We start from the raw sequence: 13,560 nt of genomic DNA on the forward strand, positions 1-13,560 counted from the left end.
AAAGGTAGACTCAATTAGGGTCATACTGTGCAGCACATATAGGCTATTATAAAGGCCTCAAGCCTTGCAAGATTTTCTAATCCATATATATATATTATTACTGCTGTGCCCTCACTGGTAGTTAAATCCATCCATCACTGAAACCAGTCAATAAATCTGCCAGCTGTTAGTGGCTGTGTTGCGCCTCCTCAGAAGCAATAACAGAAGGGAAATGGGAACTTTCTTTGATTCAGTAAATATGTTTATTTTTATTGGAAGTCAATGTTAATCCAATTTATATCAATATATTTAATTAACATTTGCCTATAATGTTTAGGGCTTCACAGGCCTCCACATGGAATCTGTTTCCCACAGTCCTCCACTTATTATCTACCTTTTTCAACTGCACCAATGTATTCTGCTTTTATACTTTCTCAGCCACTGGGTTGATTCAGTACTATTCAGTGGAAAAGACACATCTGGTGACCATCAAGTAAAGCTGGCAAAGGTAGTTACATGGTTGTGTGTTAATTGATTTTTAACACTTGCACATTAATGCCTGGTAGGTTTTGCTATGTTAATAAAGTGAGTTGTCTTGTTAATAATTTGGTTGTATTACAATTAGATCCACATTTAAACACTATTGATGTTACCAGATTTTCTCTTTTTCATTTGAATTATAACTAAAACATGCAAAAGTATAGCACTTGAATGCTCTACTACTTTATGAAGAGGGCAATGTAGCATCTTCTACATGTTTCAGTATTGACATATAGATCATTCTGGTCATTCTGACACTTCATGTCTGGATTTAAATCATAAAAATAGCACATACTTATGTAGCGAATACATTTTGTAATAATTTGTGGTGACGTTAGATTTCATATGACTGTATTACAAGTTAGGGAACCAGCTTTACTAATGAGCACTGTGCATGAAAAAGTAACTCATCTGTGTGTTTGTACCTGTCAGCTCTAAGCTGCTGACCCTGGTATGATGCCTGGGGAGTGAAGCGTCTCTTAATCTCAACAGCACTCACCTTGCCAACCTAACACAGGCCCCTCGTGCTCTCCACAGAGCCAAACTCAGCTTTGAGGCTTCATACACGATAATAACACGACTGCCATGTTGGCAGACTCCAGTGTCCTCCACCATTTAAATCACTAGTGGCCTCATTGGCAGCACTTAACAGGTATCCACATAAATAACTGGCTGTTTCCAGATCTCTTCCGTCGGCCTCTCTGCTGCTTCTTTGTTGCTAAAACATGTTCACTTTCACACTTCACACTTTGTACTCATTATTGGCTGTACTTAATGTTTCTGTCGCTCTCCCCAGAAGGGGGAAAACCAGTTATTTTAGGGTTTTTTAAAGCTTTTGTGTAGTTTCTACAACTGGGACAGTGAGCCCACACCACTATCACGCTCTGCAGAGTATTTTGACTATGGCAATTAGTGTAAGTATTTGAAACTAGGTAATTTGTTAATTTTGGTAACAGATTGGGGGCAGCATGGTGGCTGAGTGGTTAGCACTGTTGCCTCACAGCAAGAAGGTCGTGGGTTTGCAACCCGGCCTTTCTGTGTGGAGTTTACATGTTCTCCCTGTGCTTGCGTGGGTTTACTCCGGGTACTCTGGTTTCCTCCCACAGTCCAAAAACATGTATGTCAGGTTGATTGGTGACTCTAAATTGCCCTTAGGAGTGAGTGTGAGTGTGTGAGGTTGTCTGTCTTTGTGTGTCTCTATGTGGCCCTGTGATGGACTGGTGACCTGTCCAGGGTGTACCCCTGCCTTTCACCCGAGAGAGAGCTGGGATAGGCTCCAGCAGATCCCTGGGACCCTGGCTTTCAGGAAAAAGCGGGTACAGAAGATGGATGGATGGATGGATGGTAACAGATTGTAATTTCCTATCCCTTTGATAAAAATGTTTGATTTAATTTTTCTTAGTTCAGTCAATAAAACCTGATATTTTTTTTTATCAGAGACATTTTAGTCTTTTTTTGTGTCCCTCACTTGTAATATTTCTACCATGTAAGCATTTTAAGATACAGTTATTAACTTTGTTGTGTACAGTCAAGGGTTTTTTGTGTGTCACCATGTTAGTGGAAAAGGCTGTATTGGTTTATTGTCTATCTCTTCTGAGCAGCAAGTAATTCAGAAGCTTATGCATTTAAATTACTCATAATTAAAACTACAAAAAACACAAATACAGCAGGGGCAGAAATGTTATTTGGTTAGTCAGCTAGTTTGACCAAGGGTGGTGTAGAAAGCCACGTTATGAAGCAAATGATTTCTAGTGTTTTAATGACATCAGATCTTCAATCTAGATTCTAGCATCCTTATCAGTCAGAAGTCCCAAATGTTCACAAAAAATAACATTTATACATGGTTTATTGTTAAATTTATTCAGCACCTTTATGTTACCGTGTTACAGCTGAATGCAACACTTTCATACAGTATTTTTCCTCTAATATGTTTATCTTTCTATTTTCTATTTCCCTTCAGTAGCTCATGCAGTGCTGCATTTCAAAACACTATTCAGGTCTTCCAAGCCACTCTTTGTATTTAGTGTTAGTGTATGTGTATGTTATCATTTCCAGTATGGCAGGCCACAGGTAAAGGTGCATTATCCCTTTGTATGCAGATGCCACAGAAATTTTCTTTATATCAGCCGAGTCTAACAGAGGATGTGGAAAGAGCTTCCACAAAACTTTTATACGCTGGGAACTGTAAATATCTATCTGTGGCCAGTATATAAGAGCAGCTCCTTTATATGTTTAGGTGTGACAATACTTATTAGCAATAAAAAGGGTAGATGTCCTATCAGTATTACTAGAAGTGCTTACTTTCTTACTTATCCAGACTGTGTGGCTGTGCAGTAAAAAGCAATAGACCAGATTTAGCAAGTGTTTGGTGGACTAGACGATTCAGGTGACATTAGCCATATGCCCTGCTATGCAGATAAAATGAATCTAAATTGTTGATGCTGACTCTCTACTATAACACTACTATATTTATAGTAGTGTTTATGTCTTTGCATCACACTACCCATTCCTTTCCAGCCAACCTCTGTCCTTCACTGCTCCAAAATCCAGTAAGAGGTGGAATCAGCATTATTTGGAAAGCACTGCGGCAAAGTGCTATGTTTACGTGACGCAGTTGTCTATCATCTAAACCAGTTAACAAGGAATTAAATTAATATGCAAATTTTCAAATATTTGACTAGACCAATTGTGCAGACTATTAGTGATATGTTATTAATTTTACCTGTCTTGTTTTAACATACTATAGACAATATCTAAGACACCCTGGATAAACACAAGTAGAATATTTTTTGAGAAATCCAGTAAAATTGAAGGTGTTTTGGAGAGAACATACTGAAAGTAAAAGTTAAAGGTGCAGCTTCAACAGTTCAGATCTAACATGATTTTTTTTTTATGCACAACTATATGTATCTGTGTGATAATTTATTTGTTTTCCAGCCATGCCATGCATAGCAAAATTAATTACAGTGCTTGTATTAATGAACATCCTCTATAATGTGTTACCTAGTCACAGCCTTGTAGCATAGCTAACAGGGCGTGATCACAATGTGTAGAGCTAACACTAAATGTAACATACAATAACAGACAAACAATAATGGTTACACACAGAATCTAATCTATTCCCACAAGGCACTTTAATTAACATGTAAAATATTACAACATGGTGCAATATTAATGACTCATGCAAACTGCAACTCCCGCTACACCTTTTGTAGTGTATACATACAGGCTGTTACAGGCCATGTGCGTGTTTGTATGCATGTACATGAACAGAATGATGAGTATTTTTGTGGATTTCTTTTGTTGTTCAAACTAATGAGGTGGTGGAAACATGTCTATTGCATCAAACTGCCAAAAGCACTGCACAAATGGAAGCTGATTTTTGTTTTCTAATTTTGTTTTGGCACTTGTGAAACTTGGCGTTCTTTCTTGGGATGGAATAATACATGCTTCTGTATTCTGTGGAATAACAATGTGGCCCAATATCCAAAGGCCTTCAAATAGCACTAATGATATGTTTTCCTGATTGAGCTGTCGTGAGTTTATTGGCTTCGTTGATCCGGTATCAGCAACAAAGATGCACAAGCTGTTGACAGCAGAGAGCCAGATATTGTGAGTCAATATACCTAAAATATGCCAGGTCAACAGCAAAATAAAAATAGTTTGGAGTGTAACGACTGAAATGTCCGTCTACTCTAAGTGGCTTATTTTTTCACCTTACCGCTAATTTTCTGAAACTTTAGACAAACTTCAAACAAAAATTATTAATGCTGATATTACACAATTAGCACATTTTTATGAAATTCTAAAGTCACTCATGGCATCCAGGTATCATAAATTATGCTGTGCAAACAGCTTTCCATAAGAATTTTTAGTGTTGTTTTGCAAGACCGTCAAAGGCCCTCATGTTCATCACACTAAAGACAAAAAAAAATCATCTTCCATTTACACATCACCAACACTGCAGACGCATTTAACACATACACAGCATATAATTTGCATATCAGTCTAAAGAGCAGCAGGCTAATGGACTGGGGAGGTGAGTCACCTAACTAAAAGTGACATTCCTTTCATTTGTTACAGTGCACTGTACAAACAGGCATTAAAAGATAAATAATCCTGATTGCTGGTAATGCAATAATGAGAAATGTTAAAATCATTGGCAATTCACTGGTCTATTATTGAAATCAATGAAAAGTATTACTCTAATAATTTTTAAAAAGTTTTTAAATTTTTAAAAGTTGCCCATTACCCTACACTAGATTGACACATTATGACTATGCTGCCAGAACAATCATTCAAAAATTAAAATAAAATGATTGAACATTTTATTTAAAAAATAAGATAAATCTTTTTAAATTTCCTAATATTTCCTCACTGAAGGTAGAGGCAAAAGAAAAGGTGAAGCTGTTTCACCACGTCTTTAAATGATGACTTAATTGAAGCCATTCAACTAAAAGAGAAATTCAAATCAAAATTATACTTAAAAATAAGATAAATCTTACAAATAGCTTATTTTTTTTTTACAATGTGTATGGCATATGTATCATATCTGGTCTTACCATCCATTCTTGAACATTTACAGTTTCCACTTCATCACTTCTTTAAAGTAGAGGTGGATCTCTAAAGATGTGCAAGCAGTGTGACAACTAAAAATGAAATCTCCAACCTACAGAGCAGCAACGGGAGCTCTGTTTGGAAACCTGTCATGTGTTGCTGTTAATCTGTCTATTCTGTTCACTTCTGTTTCCTCTTTGTGTTCCCATGTGTTACGCTGAGATACATTCTTTAGCGGACAGGTGGTGGTGAAAGAGGAGAGACAACTAACATAAGACAAAAAACACAACTGATGTCAGGGTAATGTGGAAAAGATAGATAATACAAGTTGTTTGGAAACTAATAAAGTTTTATGTACATTGGTAATTAAAATCTGTTTCCAGTTGTGTGCATTGTGTGTTTTATGACCCAACAATAATTACAGTTTGAATACACAAAAGTGTTGTGTTTTTTGTTTGTTTTTTAGCAGAAATAGAGAAATTTGGATACATTTCTTAATAGCCAAATGCCTTATGCATTGATGGGAAGATTTAGTCTTGAACCAAAAGATACACCTACTGTGTAATTTGATGTTTGTAGTCAAAGGTGTGTGTCCGTCTGTTAAGTCTCAGGCTTCTGTCTGTTGTCTCTTAGTATTTAGCCATTAGCTTTTGATGTTGTGTAACTGTGGAGATAAATACCTATGTTTCTTGCCACATCACTGAGATGTCTGTGTTATTTAGCTTTCTTTATATGTTTGTGTGGCTTTCATTTTAGAGTGGAACTCAAGTAATGTTTGGCTTGATTCGGTGCACAGATATAACACATTAAATGTCCTTTTGTTAATCTCGTCAATGCGAGAGCAGCTTCAGGACACGCCTGAAGCTGGATAAGCCTATTGTGCACAAAGCCTTGTACCATTGTTTGCTCCACAATGCTTGGCAGTGTGCATCATTCAGCTGTGTTGCTGTAAAAGTCATTCAGGCTAGTGGCAACAATGGTGATACAAACAGCTGATCTGATTGCAGTGCAGTAACGCCTGCTTTCATCTGTTATGCTTAAAAACAGATCATGTAGCAGAGCTCTTATCTTGGAAGGTAGAGCCAACACCGGCTCTCTGCACTTCATTCTGTTTTTTTCCCTCCTAGTTCTTATTCTATTATTTTCTCTTCTGCGCCTTTCTCACATTGCTATTTTTCTTTTGCTCATGACTTTACCCCCTTACCCCTCCACCTGACTCTATGCACGCTTCTTGTTATCTTCTCCATTTCTTCTCTGCCTACACAGTAACATTTTTATCCATTATTTTTCTGGCTTATTCTTTAATTCTACCCTTTTCTTACATTCAATCTGTAGCTCCTAATTCAATACTTTCTCTTTTTTCCTTCTTTTTGCTGTCAGGCCAGCTCTAAGAGCCACATGCAGCCCCCATTGCCTGATCTTGAGAAGATAGCTGATCCCACTGATGCTATTTTAAGCCTTCCCTGCATACTCTCCCTCCTCTTTCCTTCCTCAGAGAGCTGGCAGCAACAGAGAGAGACATGAAACATGCATTCTTCACTCACAGCCAGACTTTCTTTTCCTGATTGTGACTTCAAAATCGTTATAATTAGCTGTATTGTCAGGGGACAAGTCAGTCTGACAAAAATAGCAGATTTCACTCCATATGCCACTGCTAAATGGTCAACATGATTGTCTTGAAGTTTTGTTGAGAAACATGTAGACATTTTTATATGGATTTTCTCAAGCGTTGTGTCTTTGTCATTCAAGTAGAAATAGGACAACGTGATTCCTGCTCCATTCCCTTGTCATGTGTCTGATTAGTCAGTGGCCTCTCCAGGTGGTCACCAAAAGAAATGAGCTCTCATGCTACAAACCTAGCAGTGGAGCCAGCCACTCTGGAAAAATGTCTGAACACTCCCACGTTTAGTGTTTTTTTTTTTTTTTTCTGTCATTCTCATTTTACTGATGAATCAAGAATCACTTGTAGCCTGTGCTTTTGTACATTTGACTCACCAGCCGTTTCCAACGCTGCCTCACTCACTTGCTCAGCAGACACCATTGCCTCTGGTTTCCTGCAGATCACCTGATTGAATTACTCGCCTTTCTGGTTGCCTATCATTGCCTCATTAGCCTTTCGATTCATATAGTGGACATTTACTTCTGTTGTGTATCAGACTGTCTAACTTGGCTTAAAATGTATCTGCTGTCTTTTCTTTAGTTTTACCTGTTGCCAGCTTATAAACCTGCCTGACCTTTGAGTAAAGGCTCTTACTTGTACCTGCGCTGTCTAGACAGTCTACTTGGAGGTCCAAGTTCTGTTTTAACCTGTGACCAAAACAGAACACCAAGCTCAACTCATTATTCTGGGATATACATGAAATGTGTCACTTTTTGTTTACTCGTTCACTGATCTTACTTGAAAGTGTTTGGTTGGATTCAAACCAGTGGACAAACTAGGCCAGGTCATAGGTCTTGCTTTTTTTTTTCTTCCCCTCACTGGTGGTCCTGGTCGGGTCCACACCAAACATACTGGACCCCACCTGATCCAGACTAATTCATTCTGCCTTTGTTCATCCAGCTTCTTCACCAAAGTTTAATCTACATATTTAGTAATATGTTCCTTATGGATCTCATCCATAGTGGTTGACTTTATGCAATATCCTTCTCTGATCTGTCACTGAAACACCTGTTTCCACAGAAAATCGTTGTGTCAGGTAGGAAGCTCACACTTGTCTGCTTTTCAGTGTAATGCTGAGTAAATAGCAAACTGTGTGGTGTAATTTTTTTTTTCTTTCTAAACTCCTAAACCATTGTGTGTTGCTTATGTACCCTCTCCCATCTTTATGAAATCTGACAATCTGGCTTCTTATTTTGTTGCATTATTCCTGACCCAGGCCTAAACTGAGAAAGCTCACAGGTTCTTTGATAAACGTGTTCTTGCAGTTACCCTTAATTGGAAATCACAGGCCGGATCACTTTTGTTGCAGTGATCACAGGTGTAGTCACTTTTGTTTGCGGTTTGCCCCATATTTTCAGTGCAGTCTGTGTAACCTGTTTGCTTTGATTATACATAACATCAAAAACCCTACACTTCGATTTCTTGTAAGGTTACAGAGTTTGGATATTGCACAGTTTTGTTGTGTAATGTAATAAACTTGCAGTAACTGACTTTCCTGTAAAAAGTAAAATTAAAATAATAAAAAATAATACCTTTTAAAAATGATTATATATCATCACCCGTTTTGTGGGATTGGTAGCAGAAGGTTGTTTATATGCCAAAGACATTACTACGTAACAATTCAGAGAAGAGAATAATTCCAGTTTATTATCATTCAGTCATCAGTTATAAATATAAATATATTGTAGCTTGAACTATGAATAATTCAATAATAATTCCATAATATCTTTCTTCACCCTAGAATATAAGTAACTGTCATGGCAGAAGGTGATGAGAATCCAAACAAATGTCCTTACTTAATAAAACTCCACTTCATAATACACAGAAAATGAACACAACTCATTGGGTCACTGTACAGAATGTCTTGTTTATTAGTTGTACTCATACATTTTCAAAATTAGTATATGTTTCGTATCTAAAGACTCTCAGATGAATTGTACGGTCTCTAAATGCAGATGCAGTCATAGGACGTCACACCTGGAACACAGGGAAATTCTCACAAAGAACATTTGGCTGTTGACAGTTGATGTTTTTATTTATCCTGAAAATAAATCTATATATAATTTAAAACGTTGATGTATTTAATTTTGAATGTCAGTATTTCCTAGATTGACACTGAAATATTCCATGTGCTAGATGCCTCTTGTGAGAATCACTCTGTTTTGCAGGAATTCGGTCACATTGCAGAGTTGACTTTTTATCTGATAAAGTTATACACCTGTGGAGGAACAGCAGACACTATCAACACATTTGTGCTTATCTTTTTTTCATTTTTTACAAGTTTTGTTTTTTTCTGTTAAATATCAGTTTTTGACATAATCTTTTTCACAAGAACAGACTAAGTTAAATCTGTTACACGTTTTGTATACCAACATGCTCACAATGTTTCTCAACCATTTTTTCTTTTTTTCTTTTTTGTGTCAGAACATACATCAAAACAGACATCCTTTTATTTCAAACAGCATGTGCCAGGTCAACCGTGGTATTATCAGAATTGTGTGATTTTCGTAGTGGATCACAGGCTCATCAAAGGCGGGAGGACGGTAACAGAGCCTGCAGTTATATACACAGGCCACACTTGCAGGGCATGACTGTAAAATCACAGACTGGAATTGGGCACTCCAAAATAACAGAAATTGATAAACTTAACGTCACTTCACAGTCTCGCTTGCATTTCATACATCACGTTTGACTTAAAAACAAAATTGTAGTAATTCCTTTTCAATACAATTTACATCATCTGTCGTTTATATCAGGCCCAAAGAACTGAATGTCATCCCATGTGCTCTGAACGTGAAAATCGGACGTTTTGATCTACAATATAACAAATAGTTGAATCTTTCTCTCTCCTAACAGACACGTTACCTGTGGCTGTATTGTGCATGTAAGGTGATTGTAAATATATTAATCTCTTTTTCAAATACTTTCTTGCTTGTGTTTCTCTATTGACTTTATACATTGTGCAAAAACAGCTGTAGTTTACTCTAGAAGGCCACCAGGTGTCTTGATATTCATTTTCAATCCGTCTGTTCAACAGCATTTCTAACCATGTCAGATGTCTAATCATATCTGTGACTAATCCACCTATTTGCTGAATCATCTCAAAGTAAACCAACCAGCACATTTTAAAAATCGCAGGCAGAGTGCAGCTAATGCAGTCCCTACAGTAATGTCAACTTGCTTTTCTTGCCTAAACTTGGCAAACATGAGCAGCACAGGGCTAACTACTGCGAATGTCAAAATTACCTTTAGCAAAAACATGCGAAAAGCTATGCAACAATTTTTCTCAACAATCAGAAATATATAGAAAAATTAACATGATGCGAGGTATTTTCTGGCCTGCATCTTACTGTATAACTTGTGGGCAACCATAGGTTCTCCTTGTTTGTATGCAAGTCAAAGATTTATATCCTACACAATGCAGTCAGTTGTTGTGTTGGTTCTGTGCTGCAGCACGTCTAACTCTGCTTCTTAGCTTTAACCTGAGGGCATTTGCAAATGAGCTCACCAGTGTTGTAACTGAAGCTCCTAAAGCCCCTTAAATAAAGTGTCATATTCAGTATTTGGTTACAGATCATTTGCAGTCAGTGTCCCACACTGCCAGACCTCTGCTGCAGCTCTCGTCACTTCCTGCTGGGCTTCATCAGTAAAAGATAATTATTTATTCTTTTGGTTGATTTTTAGAACTGAAGATCTGTTGATTGCAATTCAGCATCACTGAAATATCTTAGTCACCAGTGACTGCCTCTGTGGTGTTGTCAGACAAATGTGCTGACAGTTCGTTTTTGACACGTTGTCTTGAAAAGCAACTAGCTTATCATTTGTTAAACTGGTATAAATAAATAATATGTTGCAGGTGTGTGTTCTATTTCCCCATATCCCCAATTGACCAGCAGTCAAATGATGAAAATAAAATTGCTGTATTAGTGTCAGGCTGCTGCATCACTAAGAGCAGAGTAGCAGCTATGCCTCATGGAGTTCCATGTTATATACAGAGTATAATACATTATTCTGGTTATGTGTGATTTATGGTGTTTATTTACATATGTGTAATCTGGATAAGATAAGACTGATAGATAAATAAAGATAAATGACTTAAATGAAAATGTAATATTCTAGCAATGTAGAAAAATAAGTCACATTCATTGCACATAAAGAAAATGGTTGGTTTGTATCTAGCACCAATTTCAACTATATTATTGCAACCTATACTAAACCATAACACGCATATGGATACTACTAAATATAACTGTAAATTTCTGAACCTCTTCTCTCACAAGAAATACATGTTATGGGCAATATAAGGGTATTTGATTATATATTTATTTAAACACCTTTGAATAGAAAAATAAGTAGAATAAAACATTTTTAATGATCAATTTTACATATCAGGGAGATTTTTAAATAAGCTAATCTTTGAATAAGCATATATTGTGCATATTTTGTCTGTGTGCTTTAATTAAACAGTATACTTACTGTGACTTGCAAAAAAAGCTGTGGTTATTACTAGAACCTATTCTTTCAACTTTCAACTCTAAAAACAAATATATGAGAAATTAAATTGTCTGTGAAAATGCATTGCACTCCTTCTGATTTTGTTTTTCTTTACTCACAAGGTTATTCTGAACTTTCATCTGTGCAAGTCAGTTCATAAATATTTATAGTGTAATAACTCAAATACATATCTCATTATAGCTGTCTGTCATGAATATCTGACTTTTGGCCCCCCGAAGCTGTGATCCACAAACATATGCATAACAAGCAGTCGATTACCAATCATCTATTACAACCATTTCCACTTTTATAGAAACTCAAAATAAATCGGTTCAATTTTTTTCCCTTTGACTGTTTTAATGGTATCATTTGTTCATTCCTCTTTTATATATTTCTCTCCTAAAACAGAATTGTGATGTCAATAACACTACCTGTTTAAATAAACAATCCATAAACAATTATTTAAAAGCTGAGCTTCATAACTCTGAAAACAAATGTGAGTTTGCCATTTACTGTTGGTCAGTAATTTCATTTTCTCTGTGAAATATCTTGAATAAATACTTATCAACATACCTGGAAGTTTAAATAGTTGTCTGCCATGTTTGTTTCAGTATCCATGCCACAATACATCCCTCTAGCTGACAGAGCCAGGAATACATAAATGAATACACAATGTCTAGTAAGTGTGAAGAAGGGTCACATCTATGACCTTTATCACCAGACCCCATTATCAATAACTATTGATTATGTTAACTGTCCGTTCAGAAAGCACCAGTCTGTGTTGATAGGGTTGGTAAATGTAGCAATCCTGTCCATGTTCTATATTTAGAACACACACAGAACATGCCTTAAATGTCCTGATGGCTGATGACTCTGTGTTTGTATTTGGAAATGTGTGCGTGTGAAGATTGTGTATAATTGTATTAAGTCGCTACTTATTTTTATTGATCCTCTGTATTTCCTTGTGGTTTTCATTCTCCCACTTATCCTTCACAGAGCAACCTGGTTGTTGCTCTACATCTAGTACATCCAGCCCACTTGGCAAAAATCACTGCAACCCTGTGCAGTTTGATTCACTTGAGGGTGCATTTGTAATATAGTAGAAGGGAAAATTAATCGTGGTGCTGTTGAAGTTGTGCCTCCTCCTACCTCAGAGGTCCCCAAATGTTGCCTAAAAGTAAAGTAATCAACCCAGCTGTTTACACCAATCTGGCAGCAGAGAGTTCTGGATGTATTTATAGTGAAAGCACTGTCGGGACAGCATGAATTATTAATGGATCCTGATGCAGATTTATCTGTGACCTCTAGGCCACCTCAGTGCAAACACACACACACATACACACATAAACCCACACATTCACATACAAAATCAATGTTTGTGGACTTAAACTGTAGTTCCCATGATGGTTTTTCAGCAAAATGCTGACTGACGACAGTGTGTGCAGTCCTGTAACCATCACTAATCCCCAGCATAGCCATCTGCAATCCTTCGGTTGGTTGATCAGTCCACAGAGGATGTCTTTCACCCATTCTGATTCACCCTCAGGGATGGGTTATTCAAAGCTCTAGAGCATTCAGCAAGGTACAACACATACATATAGTACATACAGTAAGCCTAAACTACATACACACACATACATACTACATAGGTCTGTTTTTAATGCTTCTGTTTAGCTTCGGTATAGACTTTCAACCTGGCATAACGGTGAGGTTTCCTCCAGAAAATGAATTCCAATGAGTTTTGTGTTATCTCCCTTGTGTTTCAAAGGTCATGATCAAAAAACTTGTAAACTGATCCTTGGCCTCATGTCTTCTCCCTCTGTCCTGTTTCCTGGCTCAGAGGCGGTACTTTCTCAGCAGGTCGGCCTGCCACATGTATTTCCTCTCAGGGAACCTCTCTGGGATCTTGATCTTGCGGAAGTCTTGAATGCACTTTTCCAGTTCCTCCTCGACCGTCAGCTTCTCTTTCGCCGGCCTCTTCTTGCAGGTGCTGGTGTCACGGGAGCTTGCTGTAAGCGTGCGTAGCAAGTCACTCTTCCGTCGCTGCTCGGACTGCTGAAGCATGGCAACAGGGCCCTTTTTTAGCGGCCTGTCCAGGGTTTGAACGTTGGCATGGGGGTGTGGCTGGCGGCTGACCGGGCCACAGATGACTGTTCCCTGGGGAGAACTGGCCTCTGACTGGCTCTCAGAGCTAGAGGTGGACAGCTCATTGAAGGAGGTGCCACTCTCACCATCGCCTTTATGGTTCTTGCAGCAGCAGTCACACGGAGGGGAGGACCAACGTGATGGACCACCTGGAACAGGAGAGAGGCAGAGAGGGTGTTAACATA

The 13,560-nt window shown here is 37.7% G+C and overlaps 1 protein-coding gene across 1 annotated transcript in view; it reads right to left on the reverse strand.

The window, feature by feature from the left end:
* Positions 1-13,066: 13,066 nt before the first annotated feature.
* The window catches only part of kctd16b (potassium channel tetramerization domain containing 16b), a 59,343-nt gene continuing 58,849 nt past the window's right edge, over positions 13,067-13,560 (reverse strand). The window contains exon 2 of the mRNA XM_026328800.1: positions 13,067-13,524. Within this exon, the coding sequence (XP_026184585.1) occupies positions 13,067-13,524 (458 nt within the window). The remainder of the gene's footprint in view (positions 13,525-13,560) is intronic.

The sequence above is a fragment of the Mastacembelus armatus genome, chromosome 14, assembly GCF_900324485.2.
Source record: "Mastacembelus armatus chromosome 14, fMasArm1.2, whole genome shotgun sequence".
Classification (NCBI taxonomy): domain Eukaryota; kingdom Metazoa; phylum Chordata; class Actinopteri; order Synbranchiformes; family Mastacembelidae; genus Mastacembelus; species Mastacembelus armatus.